The following is a 25,852-nucleotide window of genomic DNA, read 5'->3' on the forward strand; positions in this document are numbered from 1 at the left end:
GGAGCTGCATATTTGGAAGTACTTTAGTCTAGATGTGAACCCAGTGCAAATTAGGTAAGATACCAGTTCCTAAGTGTAATGTCAGGTATGAATGCTTACTGGTAAATGGATTAAGTGAAACTGCAACAGAGAGCTACAGTTTAGGAATAAAGATTCATGAATAGATAGGCCCGGAATCTTTTCCAGGATGTATTAAGAACTTTGCAATTAAGTAGTAGCAGTTGGATTACTTTAAGTGACATGAGTCTGTGGCAGAGATTTAAAGTTCTTGGAGTTTAGCTTGATGTTTGGAGGGTTTTTTTTGCCATTCAAGACTTTAGTTTCACATGACCAACAAATTCTAAACTAGTGCCTTAGTGCTGATCTGAGTTTTCCTCAGTAAGACTTTTGTGTTCATTTGCTTATAACTTCTAACAAACTGTTTTTGTCTAACCTAAACTTACCATCCTAGGATTCTAGCTAATGCTGAAGTACTTCATAAAGATTTTAGCTACAAGACATAGTGAGAGGAAGGTCAGGAAAAATGCTGTTTCCTCTTAACAGTAAAAAAAACCAACATAAATACAGAATGAGAAAAAAATTCTGTGAAACTTGTAAGTGACCATGTAGTTACTTCTCTGTTAGAATTGATCTGCACTTGAGAGTCTGTCAATTCTGTCATTGTCCAGCTTTTGTAGATCAGCTTAATTCAGCTTGATTAATTCCACTTTCTTTTAGTGCAACTGTTTCTTGATTGGATGCAGCATAAACTGTTTTGGCTAACTTTGCCAAATTTATTGCAGTGGCTGTTTTGAGGCTTTGGGGGTGGGTTCTTTTTGTTTTTTTTTTCTTTTTGGTTGGTTGGTTTTTTGGTGGTTTTTTGTTTGTTTGTTTTGGAGTTTTGTTTATTTTTGTTTTTACAAATGTAGGCCCTTCAAGTTGTGGTGTTCTCATTACATCTGTAAGGCTTATCATCTGAATGGTGTAGCTGGGGATAGGTATTGTCTGATAAAAGTCTGCAATCCACTAGCATCCCCTTTCCCAAGTTAACACATTCTTTAGTTCTTCAAGCCAGTCTGATGATCGGTGGTTAGATAATTTTGTATCAGTTCAGTGAGTTGAATTTGTATTCAGCCCTTGCATTACTTCCGGACATCTGGAGCCTTTACTGCTATTCCTGTCCTTAATTTTGACACTGCTGTTTTGCTAGCATAGTGCAGTCTGAAGCAGAAGTGAGTTTTGCTGGATGTATTACTGTTAAACCCAAACACTTCATGTTGTTACAGTGCAGTAGGTGCTCAGTGGTACAAAGATAACATGGGATATTGCAGAAGAAAGATGGGATGTCATTTTTGGTTAAGTGAACAGACTAAATCCCCATTTGTTTATATGTTTTTAGAGTGTAAATTTAAACAAAGCTGGATGAAGAAACTTTTTTCCTTAAAGTTCTGTTCCCTAAGAAAATGAGGCTTCCATGACAGGTGTCGTAGGGGCACTGGATGGCAAGTAATCAGTAACTTTGATGCTTCTTGGGGGGTTTTGTGGAGTGAGGCAGTGATGTGATGGAAAAATGCCTACTTGAGGGAGCAGCTGTGGCAGGGGATGCATGCAGAAAAACATTTCACGCAGGGAGGGGTTGTTATGCTTGCCCTCACTGAAGGGAAACATTCAGTGTGGTGCCTTCGTAGGTAGTAGGGAGGCCAGCACCAAAAGTTGATTTGGTTTGCATTTACTGATGGAATGAGTTATTTTTTGCCTTAACTAGTTCACAGATCACAAAACCCAAGTCATGTCTTACACAAGCTAGTATCTTCTCTCTTGTAGCGATTTTTTACATAGTTAGCTGTTGTTAGAACTAAGGGATAAGCTCTTTGCATTGATGGGTAAATTCATCCTGAATATTTGGTTTCTGGAAAACTGTTTTGAGATGTATTTGCAAAAAAAAAAAAGAAAATTGTTGAGTTTTTTTGTTTGAGTTTGTTTATTTATTTTTTTTTCCCTGGGTTTTGCTTGGTGGGTTTTTTTTCAGTGAAATCAAAATACGGACCAGTGCTAACCTAATTTGTCAAAGCATAAATTGAGATAAAAATGTAATGTAGAAAATTCCCAAGTTTTTATCTCCTAGTATAACTTAGCACTTTCAGTAAAGGGAATTTATCTCATACAGATTTTTGGTTTTTTTTTTTGTTGTTTTTTTTTTTTGCATATGCAAGTGAATTATTGCATTGTAAAAGTGCATGAACAAGTTTTGTTACTTAATTGCTATTTTTTTAAAAACCTTACTTTTAAATTTATGTCTAACTATTACTTACATAGTATGCCTTATGTGTCAAACCTGCAGTTTTCCTGCAACAGCTAATTCATCTCTGTGATAAGGATTTCTGGAAACTTGCTGAATCCAATGGGAAAGGAGTATAATGTCTTTACAGGGTTGCATTAATTCCTGGTTGAACTCCAGATGTTTGTGAAATTAGAGCAAATGTAAAATTAGTCCTCTTGGGTTTTCTTTTGAATTGCATCTCTTGTGGGATATTGTTCTTTTGCTTCCTACTTACATTGATCCTGTTGCTGCTTTTTTTACAAAAATAAAGAATGTGGTCAGCTTCCAACTATTTATTAAGCACAAATTGTAAGTGAATAGACCTATCTTTTCAACATTTTGTTATTGATAATTTTACATTAGGTCAGCATTTAAGAGCTTATGAAAAGTAATGACCAAAACATACATGTTTTATATTCTGTATTTGAATAGTCTGCTATCTCCCACTTGAAATTCCTCCAAAACTGGAGAGTCACTTCGAGATTAAGGACACCTTCTGGCTTCAGTGTTTAATAAGTAAAAAAAAACCAAAAAAACACCAAAAAAAAAACCCCACCCAAAAAACCAAACAGTATTTTACAAATCTGAGATGTAAAGAAAGATTAAGTCGACTCATTTCTGTTTACTCCAGGCATACAGCTAAAATTTTCCCTTTCTTTAATTGTTTATAAGGCAATAAATTCTAATTTGAATGCGTCTACTCTCATTCTGCCTCAATGTTAAGTTGAAGGCAGAGAAATCCACTGAGAAGTTGGTTTTGGAGCGACATCTATGTGTGAATGTAATGAAAAAAGCAGTATCTAATGAGTCACCTAATTTGGCTGTCATCAGTTGTAAATCCATACATTGGAAAAGCAAAGATGATATCCATGAAAACTTGATTTGGCCCTGTGCTGCCTAAGTACTATGATACAGTTTTTAAATGCATGATCACATTTTTTCCAGATGAATTCTATGTTAGTACCTTAGGTGGATCAGCTTTTATATGAGACTCTATTCTTTCCTGCTAGGCTACAGTTCACTATTTGAAAGATGCCTTGTGAAAGAAGTAAAGAGTTTGTGGAGTGATAAAGGATGCAAAAGATTGGTAAATGATTTGAATGTTTCCCTGTATAACAGGAGTTGATATCCTGTACTCTGTGACATGGCCCATTGTTTTCCTGATAATGTGACCTAACTGAAGTATTCAGTTGCTTGCCAACTGTCTGTTCTTTCATTTTAATTTATTTTTTCTCTTATGTGTTGGGGGGTTTGCTTACAGAAGTATTTGAGGTCTCACGGATTACCCCTAGGTCAGTGAAAGCTGTTGTGTCAATATATAAAATGCTGTAGAATTCTTTGTATCCTTAAAATAGTAATTCTGAATGTTTCAGATTGGGTACTGAAAGGTGATGTACACGTTTGAGTTAGATTCTGTATGTAAGCTCACGATTTGCGAAGCTCTTCTTTTCAAGGGAAATTAGTGAACTGTTTATAATGGCTATGAAGCGCTCAGCCACATAATGATGAATACTGCAGGTGGTGGCATGACAATATTCATAGTCCTATGATCAGATTAGGTGTAAGTATTCCACAATGAAAAATATCTTGGCTATAGATTGAATACATACGCTATGTATCGAAAAGACAAGTGATCAGAAAATCAAACATCTTTTTCAATGTATTATTTTAAAAGCAGAAAAGGATGTTTTGACAATTTAATTAGAGAAAAGAGCATTTAATGTGAATCCAGTTACTGCTTATGCATAAAAAATAAGCATCTCAGATCTGAGAGATGTTCTATAAAATTACTGATGTGTTAATTATATAAAATATATTTTATGATTATAACACAGTGCATTACATGAAGAATACCAGTACTGAAATTTTAGGAAAATAAAATTTAACTCAATGAGCAAGAACTGGCCTTAGTGTTAGTTCTGTGAATTTATTGAAAACGGGATTAAAGAGCAGTTCAGAGTGTTCCGATACATATGAATATAAGTGATAAAAGCAAAAATCTGTACTTGTTTATGATATCTAAATAGTCTGTTCAAATTAAACAATTTAACATTTAAATGTTAAAAATTTATACAGACCATTCTTTTTCTTCAGTGTTAAAAATCTTTTGCTTAGAAATCTTGTGTTGGCCAAGGTTTGTGATGATTGTGCCTTTTTGTTTATGTACTTAAAAGTAAAATGAAGACGGTGTGATTGCATTAATTTGAATAATAGTATGGAAAGCCCTGATACATGCTTTATGGTTATTTTAAGGAATTAGTTTTCTTTGGCTTTAGTCTGCCTTTGTTTTTATGTTTTTTTCTTGTTATTGGGGTTGGTTGTTCTGTTGTTGTTTGGTTTGGGTTTGTTTTTAAATTGAAATGCAAAATAAAACATGGCAAATCAGAACACAATAAAAGTTGTTTCAAACTTCTGGTAGTGCAGGCAACCTAAATTTTGCCCTCTTGGCTACTGCGTTTTGAATGCGCCTTTAGTGTGGTGATGTCATGTGGTTTTACTGTCTATGCAGTTCAGTTAACTCTGTTACCACCTCTGTACATACTGGTCTTGGTAATGTCATGCTTTACTGAAATAGTCAGGTATTTAGTTTCCAGTTCTGGCTCATCAGGTATGGCCTGGTTTATAATTCATATTCGCAAGCAGGATGTTATTAATGGAAAAATTACTCCATCTTAAGTGATGGGGCATTTGCACACAGTGTAAGATATCTGTGTACTGTTCAGCTCAGAGTTCTGGTCAGGCTGGTAATTGCTTGTAGTGGCTCACTGTCTGGCAGATTAGACAATTCTAAATTAATTTTGGGTTTAAAATAGTTAATTTGAATCATGAAACTGTTCTAAGCCACGCTTTTGTTCTGCCACATGTTTCCAAGTCCTCTGTTGTCTGCTCTTTGGTCCAGTTTAAATTTGATCTTCCTGGATTTAAGCAACATCCCTCACTGGGAAAGAAAGACTTCCTCATGCTTCTGTTGAAATCATTAATAGCTTTGGTTTTGGCTTCTGTGAATTTCCATAACAGCTCCATAATGCAAGCAGTAATACTCGTCAGAGCAACGCACTCCCTGATGGTCAGATTGTTCTAGCTTTTCATTAACCTTTTGGTGTTGAGTAATTTTTCAGATCTTAAAAAAACAACAAAAAAAAAAGGGGGGGGGGGGGGGTGGACGACCCAAAAAAACAAACAAAAAACCCACCCAGCACCACCCAAAAAGCCCCCACCAAAAACCACACAAGGACTCTTCCTTGGCTGCAGTGTATACACCTCTGTTTGTTAGCTTTCAGTGAAATAACACCAGGCAGTTATGTCCCCAGAGACAAATACAAACTTCAGAAAGACAGAAGAACAGGCAAAACAAAGATTATACATAAAGGAAAAAAAACAAACAAACAAACAAAAAAAAACACAATAAAAAACCCCACCAAAATATCCCTATACAAGGTTGTAGCTAGTTTACACGTAGTTCTTCTGCAAGACCTCATTTGTTTGGGCTAATCATAGCTGTGAACAATATAATTGCTTCTTTTGTTGTTTTTTGTTTTGTTTTGATTTTGTTGTTGTTAGTTTCTTGTCTTGTTTTATGTGTGTATTTTTAACAGAAGATTAACACCATTACAGCCATAGAGTCACAAAATTAGATAATACTATTTCTATCTTGAACTTTTGTTTAGGGAAGTTCCACTTGATTTCCAAGTTAGGAAGAATAGAGAAGAGCATAGACGCACACTGTGGAGCTGTACTTGCAGGAAGATGGAATTACGAAGGAACAGCACTGGTTACAGGTAAGCATTTTCAAAGTGCTGAAGTGTTTTGAAAACTAAAATCACAGAAGAGCTCTTTCAAAAGAAAGCCTTTTGTTTGGTTTTTTTTTTTTTATAGATACATGAAATTTACATGCTGTGAAGAAATATGAGGGCACAAAAGTACACTATTAAACAAAAATTATGAAAATGCTATTGATCAACTGTAGAATGCAAGTACTTTATTCAATGGGATAAAGGAAATAGAATGTTTTTGAAAAATAATTTAACCCTTGACAGGTATTTAGAAGATGCAGTCCTTAATTTCATGGTTTATGTTGTATTTATATTCAGTTTGAATGAATAAAACAGTCTAGCTTGAAATTCTTTTGAGGAGGGGGAAATGGAAACACAAAATCAACAATATAGATGAAGTTAGCTATAGTAAGTTACTATGTCTTCATGACCACTGGGATTATTATCACCGTGTTTAATAGAAGTTAATTTTACTCTAACTGATTAATTCTGCTTTAGAGTAATGCTTTAATTAACAGAATTAATATTTTAATGAAAAGATCTAGTAAAAAACATTCATCTTATTTAGTGCTTCTACTTATTAGATGTTATCCTATTTACTTGAAAGTAAATGTTTGATATATCGGAGTGCTTAGATGTTTCATGGATGTTCTGTACTTCATAAAGGTGAATATTTGATTATTTTTTTCTATCTGTTATAAAAATATCTCTGCATATGACACCTGGGTATTTCTAAGCTAGTAAAGTTTACCAAGGCCTTGTGAGCATCTTGAAGGTTCCCGTGTTTCTCTTTCTTAGTCATTAGGAGTGATGTAGATCCAGCTGTAGTCTTAACTCTCAGCTCTTATCAAGGCTGGGAGAGTGATCTCCCCGTGTCTGCATCTCTACACATCTTTCTGTCCCAAATCTTTTGGTATTTAGCTGCCTTTTGCATTTTTGTCAAAAACTTCTATCTTGAAGTTAAAGGATAGCTAATTGAATTTCTTATGATAGACATCTCCTTTATGGGATTTCTGTTGGTGTCAGAATTCCCTGCAGCCTCCTGTTGATCTAGCACAGCTGATTTCTTTGGACAAATTCCAAGTCAGTCCAGAAGTACTGAAGATAATTTTGGGTCTGTTTGTTTCCAGACTCAGTCTGACTCTAAAATGCTGCTTCAAGGAGCTCTGCCTGGCATGTGCCTCTGAAATCCCAGAGGGATAGAAATATTGTTCTCTCTAAAGACAGATTATTTATTTATTTCTTTAAAGACTGCATGACACTTATGGGGAATATGGGAATTCATCACCATATCCAAACAGTTTACTCTGAGATGATCAACTACTCTTGTACTGCAACTATACTTCGAGGAAGAGTGAATCATTGATGATACCATATCAGCTAAAATATTCTTTATGGCTGTATTTTAACAGTATCAAATATGCACAAATAAGGGGTTTTTGTTATATGGTTTTTGTGTTTGGTTTTTTTTTTTTGGGGGGGGGGGTGGTGTTTAATTTTTCAAAACTTTTTAAACATTTAAAAGCTACATCAGTCAGATATAAAAACCTGAAACTTGGTAAGTAAATTACCCTTGAATGGAAGAATGACATTAAGTGCCGAGGTGTGTCTTCTGTCTCATTATTTGACTCTGCAAGGCCTAAATGAAGACCCAGAGCCGTATGTTTCAAATATGATAGCACACTAGGAAATCTGTATTCTCAATGGATAAATAACTAAGCTGCATAGTGTATATGGACTTAATCTCTAATAAGTAAACTGAGCTTCTTGGAAATGTGCAATTATGTTATAAAACTTAAGCTTTCCAAATGGAGCCTTCAGTTATCTTCAGTTTCACCATTCATCAACTGTGAAGCCTCCAGCTTAATACGTAAAATCTGTTCCTACACTCTTCTGTCTCCTCAGAGACCCATTTAATCAGCCTCACGGCCATTGAACTGTAAATACATGAAAAGTACTAGCAATGCTGAATAGAAAATACACAACTTGAGATACTTGGAGTGAGGCACTTTCTCTTCCCAGGAACAGCTTCAGATAAGAAGACTTATAGGGATTTTCAGGAGGGGAAGAGACTTGTTGATAATAGCAGAATAGTCTGAAATATTTTTTCCTTAATATACTGTGTAGTTGCATGTTGGGAAGTCTACATAAACAATATTGACCCATAAGAAGACCTGGACTTCTTTAAAACAAGTGTTTCTTAGGTAAATGCAAGCACTATGTTTGTTAGACTTACTATTGCATTTAAGCTGATAGTTTCTGTGATAACTTTACAGTTGGTGAAGATGGCCAAGTGAAAATCTGGTCTAAAAGTGGAATGCTGAGATCCACTTTAGCTCAGCAAGGTAAGTTAATGCTTTTTAAAGTGCCATCAGAAATTTTTAATTTAGGACATTATGAAATAAAATCACAGACCCTAAATCTGGCAGTAATGGTTTGTTTAAGGATCTTAAGGCCTAGATATGCTTAACTAAAATTAAATGTAAATCATAGTTGAATAAAGAGGGAACAGGATTTGTAATGAGATGCTTCTCAAAAAAAAAAAAAAAAAAAAAACGAAATAAATCTTCAAATTAAAAGTATTATTACAACATTTTTAGACAGTAGTTTCAGTTCTGTCCTAAGGATTCTGGAGAGACAAAAGAATTAAAAGTAAAAAAATTTAGTTCTTAATACCAAGCTAAAGACTCTTACGATGAAACTGAAAAATGAGAAGTTATGCCTAGAAAAGCTTTGTAAGAATGCTTGAAAGATGCAAAGTGCATGTAGGCTAGATCCTCTGAACTTCAAAACTCTTAACAGCCCTTGGTTCATCTTCCTAGTTAACCCAGTAACTGTAATTTAGTATATGTAGATAGACCTACTTATGTGAAGATTCCTGCTCTCAGGTTCTTTGTTCTGGGGCAATGGAGCCCTTACCTTGATCTTGGCTTTTTAACTACAGTTTTATGTATACTAGAGCATTTCAGTTATTTAAGTAAATTTAAAATCATTTTATTGTGAAGAACAACAATATAAACTGCAAATATGTATTTATAGAAGTGACATTTGTTACTTTTAACATGCTATTTTTTATAATCATAATTTCTGTCATTCTTGTGCTATTTCAGTAAGATACTCAGCTAGATTTTGTTTTTCATACTTCATACATTGAGATCATATAGCCTTTTGACATTTTTTAAGAAACCACATGCACCTGGGTTGGGTTAAATGTCAGACCCTTATCTGTTTCTAAAACAAATTATCTAAATTCTTTCAACCTGTTGAAGGCATTTTAACCACAGGAGTGAATGTAAAATGTATTTCAGTTCTGTTGAGGAAGTTTATATTCAGATGTGATTTTTTTTTAATGCTTACAATGTAAAAAGATAAGCCAACTGAACTGTAATTTTTGAAAAAAAGTAAAAAGGTGAAGCACACACTCTTCCTTCACTATTTCTCAGTTGGTATGTTTCGGGGGGGGGGTATGCCTGATTGCTTATTTGAGGTTTGATGACGCTTGTAAAGTAAGACAAATGTTCTAGTTTGAAATATACAAGCTGAATTTTCGTTGATTTCTTAGAGTTTCTGCTACATTGTAAAAGTACAGCTGGGTCCCCATGGAAAAATTGTTTTCTCGTATTTGTCTTTTAAGATAAGATCCTGTGAGACTCAGAAACCTTTTAAACATTAAATTTATAGGATTGTATTCCCAAAGGTATCTCTGGGGGATCTACTGACATGCCTGGGATCAAGATAGGATTCTGCAGCTATTGTTATGTTGTTTAAGAGAGGTATATCATGTTTGAGTTAATTTTTCACTTCCTTCATCATCTCCTTAGGAAATGAAAGGATTACTTTTGCTAACATTCTTTCTACTCATTCCAGTCTTTGTATTAGAAAAAAATTTTCAGGCTCTTATCTTCAGATGATGGTCCGCATGCCTTTTCTATCTTTGGATTTTTGTTCACTACAAAACCATGAACATATATTTTTCCCCTTTTTTAGCCTTTGCAGTAATTATATGGAGCACTCTGTCCGCATGTCATTCCATCGTGCCAATGGAACAGAGTAGTTAGTGTGACTCCATAGCTTCTACTGCTTTCAGCCTCAAGTTGTACCATATTGCTCCTGTTCTGTGTTCTTTGAGCCTTGTCTCTTCTTCGTCCTTAGATTATCTTAATATTCTTCCTTTTCGTCCTTTCCCTTAAACTGAAACTCTGTTTTTTAAAAATGCTGTAGTTAACAATCCTTTGGACTTCCAGCAGACACAACCTGCTGATGTTTTGCTGAAGTCTTTTTTTTTTTTTCATGGATCTTTTTGGTATATATTGGGAAGTCATGCGTTTATGCTTAAAGCAGTATTTCTCTGTGTGTTCTATGATATATATACTGCAGCATGATGCTGTGCTCAGTGTCTGTGTGTTCCTTTGGAGAAATCCACAGAATTATGAAGAATAGGATGTATGAAGTATTGAAGGTCCACATTTGAAAGAAAAGATGGCTCTACCAGAAGAAATTTTGATGGTGCTTTGTAGATCCTGACACTAAAAGTGTTTGAGGTGAAGTCTGTCATGGCACAGGAGGCCACCTGCACTGAGTCCTTCTCAGACCAAACATCTGTTTGGAAGGACCAGTGCCGAGTCCACAGTTGCACAGCCTATCTTGAAAGGTCTGTCTAAAATTGTTAACTGCTGAAGTTTGCAAACAAGTGGCTCTCTAACCCTCCTGTTTCTTTAGCCTGTCCCAGTAGTGAAGCTGACTGTTTTGCTGGTAACTGCTCTTACTCCATGATTGGAGAATCTTCAGGGTGAGCAAGTAGGTAGACCTTATGGGTCCACCCTAAGTATCAACCGCAGAACTATTGTTTCCATGCCACACATTTTACCAGTTTACCTCCAATGGATTTCTAGTTCTTCAGGTGATTTCTTTAAAATTGAACTTTTCATCCAGTCCTCTTAAAACCATACTTTTTTTTGAATACTTCTCTTTTTGCCCTGCTGACTTTCTGATGAGCTTCCAGTGACTAGTATGCTGAGTAAGCACCAAGGGTTAATGTGAATGATTGGGGTATAAGTTGCCTTTTTTCGGTTAATGGAAACAAAATCACAGCAGTTGCAATTTAAACAATTACAACATGTTTATTGTGAAGTGGAACTTGTTTTGTAAGGGACAACTGTATTCCAGATGCAGCTCTTATTTTTTTTTTGTGTTGCCACAGAGTGAGTGAAAGTTGTCTGACTTACTGTTTTGAGTCCTGTGAAAGTAAAAAGTCTCACGCAGACTTACTGTTGTAATTACCGAAGCATCTGTTGTGGCAGAAAGTGTCAGAGTGACTGCTCTATCACTCCTGCCCTCAACCCTAGCTCTTTCTCTGCTGTATGCATTGGCAGTGGGAATGGTTCACTGGGGATTAACATCTGCTAATAGAGCACAGAGACATGAAGCAGCCCGTCCTGTATGCTTCATGCTGAGATTCCTTCCTCAGATCTCACCTTTTCTGCTCTTCTCACTTCTTTTCTCAAAAAGTATTTTTTCCTGAAGCTGTTTATCATCAATGCAATTCACTGCAGTTTGTCTGTTCTGCTGAATTTTTCTTTCCACAAAAATGCAATGTGTTGGCAGTCTTTTCCCAACCAAGTTCTTGTTAAGTGCAGAAGGAAATGAGTTAACTTAGCTCCTGCTGTTAAGCCCTAGAAATTGTGGTTAAGTAGTCAGCCATCATAAAAAAGTTAAACATTTGGTTTAAATATAAAAGTCTTCTGATTGTTAAATCAGCATTAGTGCAGGACAAAAATTAATTTGTTTAGAATTTCTATACAGCTGGTGACAGAATTTATGTCATTTTCAACATAAAATGCTGCCAGTAGGAAAATAGCTAGTGCCAGATTTACTTAATATACGTTGTATGTTTCTGTGAGTTGTCTCCTATAATGGTTGATGAGTTAAAAAAAAAAATACATCATTCTGTATTTCTGAAAAACTAAAATAAATGCCTTCCTAAAAGAAAATATATGAAGTATAAAGATGTTCAGGAGCAATGAGACCAGCTCTCAGTTTAGAATTTGAATACTTGGAAGATCTAATGAAGTTTGGTGTGCTGAACTTATTTGTTGTAATGAAGATAGTTTTTTGTTCAGAGAGAAAATTCAGAGGCTTAAGTAGTTAAGGTATTGGATTGTTTTAGGATGGTTGATATAGCAGCTTAGTCACTTAAGTATCTGAATCTCATCAAAATATTCTCATAAAAAGATATTTCTGAGTCATTTTTTGCAGTGCAACTTAATATGCCAATTGTGCCAATTTTACCTTGTAAAAACATTTCTTAAGCCTTTGGTTGGGGAGGGAGGGCTATTACCATAAATTAAAGATAGGTTAAAAATTATTTGATCAGTTTTAATTCGTTTGATCAATTTGATACTTAGCAGTTGAAATATGCAAGAGTCCCTAGGAAGTGTGTATCTCGGAGAACGTATTTCCATTTTCCTCTACTAAAATTATAAAATCGTCAAATACAAACATTTAGATTGTACTAGTTGCTCTTCCTGAGGTTTTTTATTTCTCAAACACAGCTTTCAGGGTATAGGTCAGTTGTGTTGATGTGCTACTTGAGGTTCATTGCCTAACCTCCACATCTAATCTGTAAAGAGATGGCTCTCCTTCAGGTCCCATGTCCTGTGTGTAAGCTGCACATGGTATCTTAGTGTATCCCAGGTGCACTACATCACTTACGTACTTGTGTTTAGACAATTGAATAAAGGTATCAATTCTGTAAGTGAGAATATTAAGGCTCTTAGAGAAGACCAGAAGCCTGAAATAAGTCGTCTTTTTCCATTTCAGAAGGTATGGAAGCACATTTTACGAACAGTGAAGAGAATTGTCTGATAGGGATGTGCACGCAGTCCGCCTCCTTGCAGTTTTATATGCACTGTATGTTGAAATGGTGCTGAAACTTGCTGTCCGTTGCTGCAGGGCTTTTGCTGTGATAGAAATAAATGTTTGGACATGTTCTTACTTTATTTTATTTACAAGGAATCAAGTACTGTAATACTTTGATTATTCTTCTTCAGGGGAGACTAATCCTGTCAAGTATTATGGAAAATATTTGCATAGTTGGCAAGTCTGTTTTTTTGTTGGTTTTTCCATGTAATTTTTCACTTTCCTCTATTTTCAAAAAAGGTAATTTGAAAACTGCAACATGACAGGATTTTAAAATGGAACAGTCAGCTTTGTTCTGGATATGCATTCTGGAATTCTCAATCTGCAGAAAAGTATTTTCAGTTAATTGGGGAGAAATCTGTGGGCCACTCTTTCTAGTTTTATTTGTTGTCACTGGTTTTGTCAGTTGCTTGTGTATGGGACTTTTGGGTTTTTATATGTGCCGCAAAACAAAAATATGTATTATGTTAGAGACTTAATAATGAAGCCTTAACATCTTATGAAGAATAATGTAGGTGCAATACAAAGCTTTTTTTACTCACATTTGTGTTCAGTCTCATCACTGTAGGTGAAAATAGCTATTTTCTCCTGTCTGTGGACAAATATGAAGATAACTGTTGTCATGCTGATTTTCTGTATCTCTTAAATGACAACTGTGAATGAAATTGCATCAGAGTATAAAAGATTAGGTAGAAAATATTATATGTATGTATTACATAAATATATCTTATGAATATACGATATAAAATGAATGTTCATTTTCTGGAGTTGCGTAAAACTGTGTATTAAAAGTTTTACAGATTAGCATGGTAAATGGCAATACATAATGAAGTTTGGGAAAGATGCAGTAGTAAAACCACAACATTAATATGATAGGTGGTGGCATGCTGTGCCATCTATCTTGCTTCCTGGACTTACTTTTGGTACAGACATTTGCTGTTTTTAAATTAGGTATTGGTCGGCATCACAGTTAGTGGTCCCAGTATTGGATTTAATTGTATTGTTGGTTTTCTCGTAAACAAGTTTGAAGGGATTTCAAGGTAAACATGAAATGGTTTTGTAAGTATTTGTAGGAAGTGTCAACAGACTAAACAGTTAGCAAGAGAAAAGATCTGAAGATCTGACAGCTGGGAATTGAAAGCTGACTTTGTGGACTGGTCAGTTAGGAAGGGTTAACATTTTAATACTAAATGACAGGTAGACCTTAGAAGCAACTGTCCAGGAAAGGCTTTCTTTGATACAGTAGAGAAAATTGTACAAATGGAAAGGGCAGCACAAATCTTTGCAGTGGGCTGGTTAACCATGAGATGGGGATCAGCACATTGAGGTGTGAGAGAGGCACCTGAAAGATTAAAGTTGAGGTGAGAAGGACAATGTCCTCTTATTTTGCCCAGCCATATCTTGGAATAAATTGATCATTTGGGGTCTTTTTAAGAGTGGGGAAACAAAAACAATTGGGAGTATATACATGAGGTTCAGTGAAGTGGAAGAAACAAAATTATCTAGTTATGAAGATTGACTGAAGAAGAAATCTTATAATAGAAGAAGAAATTAGGTAATTTCAGTTCTTCCAGAGATGGTTTTAGAGAGATTATGAAATGAAGAAACAAGTAGTAAATGTAGTCAGAATCTGCTGGAATAGACAGCAATAAAATTCATGGGTCTTAAGTGATGCATAGAAAAAATTGCATTACGAGAAAAGGAGATGGCTGCAGCAGTAGTAAAGTCATGCATGTTTTCAGTAACCCAGATGTATTGGACAAGCCATCAATTCATAATTTGTTTTGCATAGAGTTGATTTGTTCAGAGTTAAATTTAGTGTGGCCCATTGAAAATGGCAAGTGTTTGATGGTTCACTCAGGTGAATTTACCAGGACTTCACTCTGTGTATTTGTATTTCCTTGAGGAGCATTGGGAGGGTGCGCAGTGTAAGTCTTTAGACTTGTCCTTCTGGGTTGCATCTGTTTCTTACTGCTGTTTCTGTGGCTGTCTAAAACATGAAGTGAACCAGCGAACACAGCCGTAAGTGCAGTCAGAGGAAGTGGGGAGGGCAGACAGTTGCCCCTAGTTTGACATTCTCCCACTTCTGAATTTTTCGGTGTATGATTTTGAATAAACCACTTGAAGTGGTGATAGCAGTGTCTACATAATTTGATCAGGTAAGTCATAAGAAACGTTTCTTTCTGTGTTTCTACAGGAAGACCAGTGTATTCAGTAGCCTGGGGACCTGATTCTGGAAAAATTCTCTATACTTCAGGAAAGCAGTTGATTATTAAACCTCTTCAGCCAAATGCTAAAGTTTTGCAGGTATCATTAATACATTAAGGTTGTCTCCTGCAGCCATGTTAAAACTTTTCTCAGTTATTTAGATTTTTGGCAAACATAAAGTGTTTGTACTAAAATCTTCCATGAGTACTGCTCATCCCCCTCACCCCCTTTTTAGTTTTGGTTTAGGGTTTTTTTTTTTCAGAATAAAGAGTTTGCCCATTTCTCTTTTAAAAAAAAAAAAGCTGCTGTGGATATTCTTCAGGCATGTGATTAAGCATTTCTCTTTTCGTAAATGAAGAAAAAGTGAAAAGATACAGAAGCCTTTCCCTTTTTATTTGTTAAGAAAAGGCAGAAAGATACAGAAGCAAGTGTTTGGAACGTGCTTTTAGTGCAGCTTGTTCTGCTTTTATTCTGCTGTGTCCAGGCTGTATTTAATGTATTTTTCTGCAGAAGACATGACGTCTGTGCATTTGTATTATTGGAAACCCTGGTCTACATCTGAGTATATGAATGCTAGTAAATGATGCATGATACATATTAAAAATAGAAGTTATCAGAATTATTGCATTTATGTTTATTTTTTTCTGTTTCAGTGGAAAGCCCATGATGGACTTATTCTAAAAACTGACTGGAACTCAGTTAATGATCTTATTCTTTCTGCAGGTGAAGATTGTAAATACAAGGTGAGTACTGTTTAACTTTTTAGGGAAACTAAATGACAAAAAAAATTACTGGGTGTTCTGTCATTTTCTAGTTTTAGTAGTACTTGGAAGTTCAAAATTAAATAAGAATTCTTTCAGTTTTCAAGAAAAAACTTGTTACCCTAAGTTAATGTATCTCACTCTGTCTAGTAACATAAAATCAGATTTTTATTTTTTTTTCTTAATATGGCAGAATGAAAATAGAGTGAAATGCAAGTGAAACAAACTCCAGAAGCAAAATATGCAGAAATATAGAAATGATTACTTGAAATAGTATAAGCTATGATATATACTGAAAAAAAGTAATGATATACATAATTAGAGGAGATAGAGCTACGGTTTTCTATTACAGGATTATTAGTGAATCCCTTTGGAAATTTTTTGGTTAGGATGTTCTGTATCCAAAATAGAAAGCACATACTGTGTTTCTTACCTTAAGTAGGAACTTGGTAATTGTATATTGGTTCTAGCATTCTCTAAGTGTATATTGGCTGTGATAAATACATACACAATGAAGAAATTTTAAAAAATTATCAAAGTGTTAAAATCAAATGACTTCAGTCTGTGAGTTGGCTTCCTGGTATTCTGTTGATTTCAATCAGTGAGAAAACCTTGATCTGGAAATTTGCAGAGTTACAAATGTTGGGAAATGAGTGCAAATTGAATAAATGTGGTTATTTTACAGACTTACAGTAATTTGCAAGAAATAAAACCCATTAGTTCAAAATATTTTATACAGAATAACATAATATTCGCCATAGCAGAAAAGTGAAGTCTATTGCATTAAACAAACCAATATTGATTAGAAACAACATGTAATGAAAAGTGAACTATAATGCAGTTTTTGTATAAAACTCTAATAAAATGGTAAAAGTTTTTCTAGTTCCACTAAAAGGCAATGAAATAACTTAGTGTATTTCTGCAATTTCTATGATCAAGAGGGAAAGTAATAGCTCTAGAATAATGAAAAATACACCCAAACTGTGTTCATATATGTATATATGTGTGTGTATTTTATTTTTTTTTAAAGGTTTGGGACAGTTATGGACGTTTATTGTACAGCTCACAGCTCCATGAGTATCCTATAACATCTGTTGCCTGGGCTGTGGATGGAGAATTATTTGCTGTGGGATCTTTTCATACTTTGCGTCTATGCGATAAAACTGGGGTAAGTAACAGCTCTGAGAAACAGCAGATGCGGAATTGTACAAATTTATTGATAACACAGTGAATATTCTTGATTTATATGGACAGGTGGGTATTTTTATTAGCAAAAACTAGTCATGACTTCCGGCACCTTTCTACTATGTGTATCTGACTATTGTCTTGATATGCTTAGCTTCACTTCTCAATATGTTTTGGTTTGGATAAAAAATTTTTATAAAATTTTGCTGCTCAGGACATTAACTGTTTCTGGGCATTTTTTAGCTTTTTTCCTTAAAACCCAAAAGAGTTTACAAGCATATCATGTGAGGCAATCATAAAATGCAGTTATTAACCATGAAAAGCAAGGAGCCTATAACAATAGACTATCTTTAAAATGGATGCAGAAGAACAGTGTCCTGTGCTTTTATTATTTAGATTTTTTCCTTAAAAAATACTAAGTTGACAAGCACATCTCATGAGGAGATCACCAAATGCAGTTGTTAGGCATTAGAAATGACAAGGCTAAAGCAGGAGTAAAAGAGGATGTTAGAGAACATTCATGCTACTTCTGATGTCTAGACAGGGCACAGGTTTTCCAGCTAAAGACATTCTTTAATCCTCTCATCTGTGTGTCTCTATTACTATTCCTCTATTACTGCTAGAGAGAAGAAAGGCTCCAAAGGTATCTCCTTTAGTTTCTCTTCTCTCTCTCTCTTTTTTTCTCTTTTTTTTTAATTAAAATTAACACTGTTTTGTCTACCTTCATTAGTACTCTAAATTTGCCCAGACCACAGATTGACCCAATTGTCTCTGGGGAATTTCTTGTGGTTCTGCAGTGATTTGTTCAGCCTCGTGTTGCATAGAACCTTGCTGTTTTGGAACTTCTATTGTCCCATTTTCTATCTCTTTTCTTCTTGTCTTTGTTACTGTTTGGCTTACATTGGGAGAACAGTATTTGCTGTGATGTTTTTGGACACTGCAGTCACGGTTCTCCTTAGCATGAACTTGGACTACGTGTTTCAAGTATTTTTACATTAGTGAAAAAGAGCCTGTAAAAATTGTGTGAGAAAAGGTGTTCAGGAAAAGACCTCTGAGTCTTCATATTTCATTTCCTATACTGATTCTGATTTCACTGATCTTCACTGGCAGAGTAAGTGTAAGGTAGGCATTAAATTAGAAATGGAGGTTGCTGCTATTTTCTGTGCCTTTTCCTCTTACTTGCTTAGAAAAAATCCTAATGCTACTTCGTCTGTATAAGTAAAATTTTATTATAATACTCTTGAAAACAAAAGTACTTGCATGCAATTTTCGTTCGGAATGTATTAATTTTCTGATTTTTTACAAAGTTGGTTTATTTTAATATCTACATTTTTAATATCTTTATGTTAAAGAGATTTTTGTTACCTAACAAACACACTAGGAAGTTAGAAAAGTAAAGCAGTGAATAAAATTGGACCCTAAAGCATGAACTTGTGTGAGAGGTTGGATTACTACTCACATAAGTAAAAAAGATTCTGAAATAGGTATGAAAATAATGAAGTAAAGAAGATATTTTCTGTCTCTTTGGTATAACACTGGAGAGAAGATTGCAGTTTCCATCCTCAAATGTTCTTCATCGTTGAAATTATACTTTTAATTTACTGTTAGATTTGTTTGCATTGGTTTTGTTCAAAATTGGATACTGTTTCTCCTTGCAGAAGAAAATGGAAAAATTGTCTCTTTATGTGCAGTCATAAATATTTTGCAGTCATGCCTCAGCTGTTAGAGGGTGAACACTGAGATGATTGTTAAATGGTTACATCACCAGTGGGGACACCTCTTCCTCTCCCTGGCATTCTTCTGGCTGGGTTAATGTTAGGCACTGATTGTGGGATTTTTTCACCCATCTTTACCAGCTTGGTGCACCTATCTGCTGATACACCTGCTGCTTTTCTTTGGGAGGGTCCTTTAGGATTTCCTCAAGACTTTTGTCCCTAGGCAAGGTGGATTGGAAGATTTTTCTCCGTTTCAGTATGACACTTAACTCCACTTGTTATGTAATTAAAAAAGCAATCTACCCTGACTGTCACCTTTCCATCTCCCGGGGTAAATATGCTGTTGTACAAGTATTTATATACACATACCATATTTCACCTCATGAAGCCAAATAAAGTATATTTGTGTAAATGTCTATCAGGATAATTACATCTGTGTTGGAAGACATTATGTAACATACACTGGTTTAAACAATCAGACTAGCCATTAGTATTTTCTTAAAACAGCCTTTTAAACCATGCCTTCTTCTTCTACAGTCACTTTCTATCTCCTTTCCAAGTACTGGGATTAGTGTGCTGTATCCGCAAGTGGTAAACTGAAATAAATACACACTTGTATGGGCAAGGCTAGCAATTTAAATTGCATTTTGCACTCAGTGAAGATTTCTGCTTAAATGTGGCAAAGATTGCACATTTAAGGTGCAGTGGAAATGGAAGAAAAATACCAGACTTGGTTGGGGGGTTTTTTGCTGTCATTTATGCTGTTTTGTAACGTATAGCTTGTGATTCTAATCCACAGGGCCTTACTGTTTTTCTTGCTAGTTATTATGTAGTATTATTTACTGTAAATATTTTTCCAGTTCCTGATAGCTGAAAATCAGTAATTCTTTAATCAGCACTGAATATTGAACAGGCTTGTGGACTTTGAAAATGTTAATGCAGATAGATTTATTTTTTCATAAAATTAAGTGTTCTTTTACCTGGTTTATTAATCAACTTCAAAGAAAGACAGACAGTAGCTAGTGCCAGATGCTTTTGTCTGTTTAGCAGCTACCAATGATAATTTATTATCTTTAAAAGTCATGATTTTTCATGAAAGTTTCTTTCCTGCCATTGAATGTAAATAGTTGCTAAAGAAGTAGCTTTGCTAGTATTGAGGGTAAAGGGAGAATGATTCACATACCACCAGAATGATGGAGTTTGAAGAGAACCAGACCTGGCTTTTACTGGTCAACATAGACATTTTTATTATGTCTGATGTAATGGAACTGTATTGGCAAATTGCTCCTCAGGGAGCCATCAGGCAATATATATATATATTTATATATATCATTAACTCTTCTCTAGCATGTGTTCAGTTTGGGAGCATAATTAAATTAAATTCTGTTAGTATATGTTCTTTACCCCTTTTCTTTCTACCTGAACACTTGGTTATAACAGCTTTGTGTTAAAAAAAAAATCCTACAAATCTAATAATCTTTTAGAAATTTTATTTCTTTGTTTAAAAATCACTTTTACTCCAATAGCATTATGTAGGTAACATAATTATGCCTGTCCTACAGAATATCAAACAAAATATATTTAATGTTGAAATTCATTAACTGCTTTAGTGCCCATGATCATTAATCCTGCCAAGATAGCTAAGGTTAATGTATACATATATTGAAATGTAAAGCTGGATGGATTAATAAATAGACTTAAGCCTTCCTGATGTTCACAGCTTTTGAGAATCTAATCACTTGGATTGGGTGCAGTGCTTAAGAAGTTCATTTATGTAAGCTATTTCCTGTGGCTCTGCATGCTTCCCTTGACATTACTGATCAGGTCAAAATATTTACAGAGTAAGAGATGGTAAGAATGACTGAAAGTCAGTGACTCCTCCTTGCCCATTCCACTCACATATAACTGTCTTAGATGGACCATACCCATCTGCTCCAAAGACAGGTTGCTTTTCCAGTGCCTTTTAGACTAAAAGGATAATTGATAAAAAAACTTTAAAGTGAAACACTGGTGAAATTAATCCTTTTAGAATTGTCAGCAAAAGTTAGTAAATATGAAGATCAAATTTAGTTTTTAATAACATCAAATGCATTGAGGAGGCCTTTTAGATTTTATTCTGTTAATGATTTATTTACCCTTAATGGGGATTGATCAGTTTGATTTGATTTTTGGAAGTTGTTATTTTCCAAATAAATTGTGCATTTCTTGTTGAACATTTTTTTGTCTTTTTTTTTTTTTCTACAATCTGTTTTCATAAGTTTATGTTTGTTTGACTGTTAAATTTTGTTCTTTGATTTACTTCTATCTTGATTTCATTACTAGGCTTAGCAAATGCTTTGTAGTGAAAGCAATTCTCTGCATAAATCTGTAAATTTATGTTTTTTAATGATTATGCACACTCTGCAAATTTTCTCTTTTATTGCTGAATGAATTGTGAGCATTTTACTAGACTGGTAGTTTGCAGATTTGACAGACTCCATTACACATGGTTTTTTATATTCCGTGGCTGTTCCATAGCAAGCCACAGAATATCTAATACCTAATGGTTAAATATCTAATTTTACTAGAAATCCTATAAAAAACATTTGGCAAACTTACTAAATTTAGGGAATATTGCTTAATATCTTTGGGAGATAAAACATTCTGCCACCCCATTTAAAACAAGTGTGAGTATGGTGTTACGCCTAAAAAATACTGAATTTTGTGGTCTCATGTTTCTGTTCAGCTTTTTCTCAAAAAGATGCAGACTTGAACTTAATGAAAGTCGATTACATTAGTTTGATATCCAGGGTTGGTCATGGTTAACTATTGTTAATATAGTTAACATATTTAGCATGTTATATGTTAAATAGTTAGCAGTGTTTGTCCTTTTTTCCTTATTTTTTTTAAAACTATTGACAGATGAGGGAAAAAAAGCATCTAAGAATTTTGAAACTACAATGCAGCAGGTATCTACAGGGAAGCTTTGAAAATAATTTAAGTGTAGCATTAAAGCTGTGATTTTCATTTAGGACAGTAAATTGTGTAACTAATACAAAATTTGTCCTTTAAAATAATGCTAGATATTATACAAATGTGAAAGAGCAAGATTTTAAAAGTGTATATAGGCAGTGCAAGTATTTTTGTATTACCCTGATAGTGCTGAATTGCCCTAAACTAGAGTACTATGAAACCCCAAGCAAATCTGTTTTCTATTGAGTTACAATGAGCTTTGATCCCATTACATTTAGTTTTAGTCTTTTTCACAGAAATATGCATTTGGCAGTGTAACAAAAATAAGTGGAGGTTTTTTTCTGTGCTGTCTCTATTTCGTCTACCTTTGTTAGTCATCTTCCTGAGTTCTTTGTAGCTCAATAAAAGAATAAATATTACAAATAGGTTTCCCATGGAGTTATGTTGTTGACCAGTTCTTTCCAAGTTGGCATATTTTAATTTATTGGAATTGGTTAATGTAACTTCTGGAAGGAAATGAAAATGTGGATCATCTATGGAAGTAATAATGTATTTAAAGAAGTGCATCAATGTTTCATTTTCTCAGGTTAAAAATTTATATGGGAGTTTGTCATACTGTTTTTAGTTCTTTGGTCTAATAATTGTAAATATGTGCTTGGATTTCTGGAGAATTTTAGATATTCTCTGTTTTGCTTTGTTTTTCTAATACACAGCTTTGTACCTTACATTGAGGTTGTGGCTTAGTTCTTGATAATTCACATTAATTACTGGGGTCAAGTCCAACAAAAGTTTAAAGCAGCAACAGGAATCCTTCATAGTTCTATGCTTCAGTAGTTGTGTCAAGGATAGTTTCTCCTCTTCAGGTAAACTGTCCTGTATTCACATGTAGCACTGCATTTCCTTACCTTCTGTTAGACATACTGTCTGTGGTTTGTAGAGTATTTTGTGGAATCCTGTGGGGTAGAAATTGAAAGCCTAATAAGTCTTATATTGTAAATTACTTAGTAAAATTTTGGCAGGGAGTGGGGGGAAAGGATGGGTATGTATATAGACATACATACATATATATTTCCCACAAGCTAACTCTAGATATGTGTGCATATTCTGGTGTTTCTAATGAAACTAAGTATTTATTTGCTTTGTATAACTGATTTTTTAAATCTTGTAAGATTCAATTTGCCTTCCATTGCATCAGAGACTTAATAGTAATTTTCTGATGAGAAGTTCCTGGGCAGTTTGCATTGAAGTGTCAGTTCATCACTCAGGCGTAGTGAGAGTTGATTGCCAGCTTTTAATGGACATTCTGACTATAATATATTTTCACAAGCCAGCTACCTCTGCACTAATATGGAATGCCCTGTGGGACACAAGGAAAACTGACCCTTCACTGGAGAGAGAGAAGAAAAAAAAATTAGAAAAAAAAGAAAAAAAAAGAATAGAGGTCCTTAGTTTCAGAGGACCTGAACCTTTCAGTGTTGGACTTGGATGAGAGGCTGGTTCTAGCATAATCATCGTGTTTTATAACAGCTGGGACATAAGAGGAGCATGTATTTGCTGTTAGTCGATTCTAAACTTTGATTCCTGGAATGGATTGTAGGGGAGATTGCACATTTTCTTTTCATAAAAAAAGGCAAAATAATAGCCACAGATTGTTTTTAAAGTCAGTGGATTAGGTATGCTATGTAGATTCTGACATCATGGGGAGGTTCAGCAGTATCAGCTTTAGCTTAGCTTATGTCAGTATTCCCTGTTCAAAACTCCACATATGGAGCCGAAACAGAGACAAGCCAGTGTCCTTTGCACAGCTGACATCAGTATTACTGTTGTAATTTAAAATACAAGAAAATACTCCATCTTCACTATGCATTTTTTCAAAACGATTATGGGATAACCATTTTTAATTTACTTCATTCAGTCCAGAAATAATAACTAACTAGATCTTTTGTATTGAGACTTGGAGCATCAGTATTGTGGATGTGAAAAAGACCGTCCTTCTTCCTGGGACACAGAGTTCTCTGAATCTGCTCATTGGAATAATTTCACCAACATCTCAAAAGCCTACTCAGTTTCTATGGAAGCCAGACAGTATTCAATGACCATAGTACTTAATCTTTTTTACTACATTGTGCAATCGGAAAAGGGAAGCTTAAGTTACTGCGTTTATGTATTTATTTAATATAATGAAACTTTTATAACTACTAGTTTTGTTCTTGGTTTTTGTTGAATTAAATAAAAAATTATGATGGTGGAAAAGTATAAGCCAAACAGTAATACCACAGTATAATATTGCAGTTAATGTTAGAACAACATTCATACAGTCATTCATATAGTCATATTCCTACTCTTTTTTTTTTTTAATTTTCTTTTTAAACTCAGTGTATCTAGGAAATACATAACAGATACTTTTTTTTTTAAATTGTTCTATCTTGTAAATGGAGAGCTAAATGATTTTTATTACAATATCTTGTGTACATGATAAATGTACCCGACATCTGGAGAGAATATGAATCATTGGAGTGGTCTGAATAATACTGAGAGCTTTCAGAAGTAACTGGAAAATAAAACTTTAATTGCTTTATATATTAAAAAAAAAAAAAAGAAAAGGTTGTAATCTGGAAACATTTTACAGAGTATTACCTGGAAAAAAGACTTCTGGTTTTGAAAAGTAGTTTTGGAAATGTATTCTCTCAGAGCTGCAGTGTATTTGTTGTGCACAAAGTAGCAGCACCAAAGCCACATTCTTTAAGCTCCTTAAACTGGTTCTTAGTTGATGGCTTGATGCCCCTTTATTCTGACTGATGGGTATATTCTTGATCTAAGGGAAATGACCTTAGAAACAGCCTTGTCTTTTGGGGAGGATCCCAATATTCAGTTTTGAAATAGTACTGCTTGAAACTGTTCTCAGACAGATCACATCTGGCCTGCTGTGAAAAATATCTCTCAAATGCAGGACATTTATAGAGTGTTCTCCGAGTGTGCTTGTTACTGTCATTTCTTCTACAACCTCAAGAGCTTACTCATTTGCCATGTAAGGATGTCAGACAGTTAAATAGTGTGCTTCTAATTACTATAGAATGTTTCATACAGAATTCAGGCCATTGAGACAGAAGAATTAAGTTGTGGCCTTTTCTCCAAAAATTGCAATTGCCTTCCCCAGCTGCAGATCATATAGACAGGGAATGGCATGTCTGTCAGCCAAGAGGCATGGAAGCTGAAGCCTTAAAATTGAGTGCTTGAAATTGAAAGTTCAGTCAGTGCCGACATTGTCTTTCACTCTCCCTTACACGTGTAGGCAGTAAAAGAGCCTTAATGCAGGTCATCTTATATAGTATTCTGCAAATCATTAGCACAACTGGAAGGTTGAATTTCATCCCATTGTGTTTCCTTGCTATCAAACGTTTAAATCTGGCACCTTTATTTTACTGTAATTCTGATTTCATGAAGACTTTGTGTGAGAGACTTGCTGCTTCTTGGGTTTTGTGTGTACTGCAAAAGAAATCAGAATATGAAATGTGTTAGATACATTAGGTGAGCATTTTCTTCCAACTGTCTCCCCTCTAGTATAATATTATGTATCCAAAAGTCATAAGAATCTGATGTCTACATTTAACTTCAGTCATGTTTTTTCTTACTGATTTGATTTGAAGATTTCACATGTATTTGAATGTATAGGTAGTTCTTCAACTGCTAAAGGTTTTTTAAAATACTATGTTACATAGCTCTGAGGAGGCAGGAGTTGAGAGTTGCTTCTTGTTTTAAAACCTGATTTAATGCCTTCCTAAAAGTCCTTAAAAAGGTTATTTAATTTGTTGTTATCGATGGTCAGGGAAGCAGTTGTTTGGAGATTCGGGATGATTTGTATGAACTGTATTTCTGATATACAAGAAAAAACAAGTGTCTTGGTCAGAAAATTATTCTAGTTTTGATAGACGTATATTATGGTCTGAAAATTCATCCATTTTTTTACAAGAGTGTATTAATAAGTATCCAGATAAAATGTAGGGAAGTCTCATATATAAGGCTGGAGGAATTTAGGAATAA

The 25,852-nt window shown here is 34.6% G+C and overlaps 1 protein-coding gene across 1 annotated transcript in view; it reads left to right on the forward strand.

The window, feature by feature from the left end:
* Positions 1–25,852, forward strand: part of IFT80 (intraflagellar transport 80) — a 52,976-nt gene that overhangs the window by 4,096 nt on the left and 23,028 nt on the right. The window contains exons 3-7 of the mRNA XM_061452629.1: positions 5,968–6,078; positions 8,349–8,417; positions 15,188–15,297; positions 15,852–15,941; positions 16,990–17,127. Of these exons, the coding sequence (XP_061308613.1) occupies positions 5,968–6,078; positions 8,349–8,417; positions 15,188–15,297; positions 15,852–15,941; positions 16,990–17,127 (518 nt within the window). The remainder of the gene's footprint in view (positions 1–5,967; positions 6,079–8,348; positions 8,418–15,187; positions 15,298–15,851; positions 15,942–16,989; positions 17,128–25,852) is intronic.

This window comes from Pezoporus flaviventris, unplaced genomic scaffold (genome assembly GCF_033815535.1).
Source record: "Pezoporus flaviventris isolate CSIRO_AGI_PZ_B2104156 unplaced genomic scaffold, CSIRO_AGI_Pfla_v1 ptg000013l, whole genome shotgun sequence".
Lineage (NCBI taxonomy): Eukaryota > Metazoa > Chordata > Aves > Psittaciformes > Psittacidae > Pezoporus > Pezoporus flaviventris.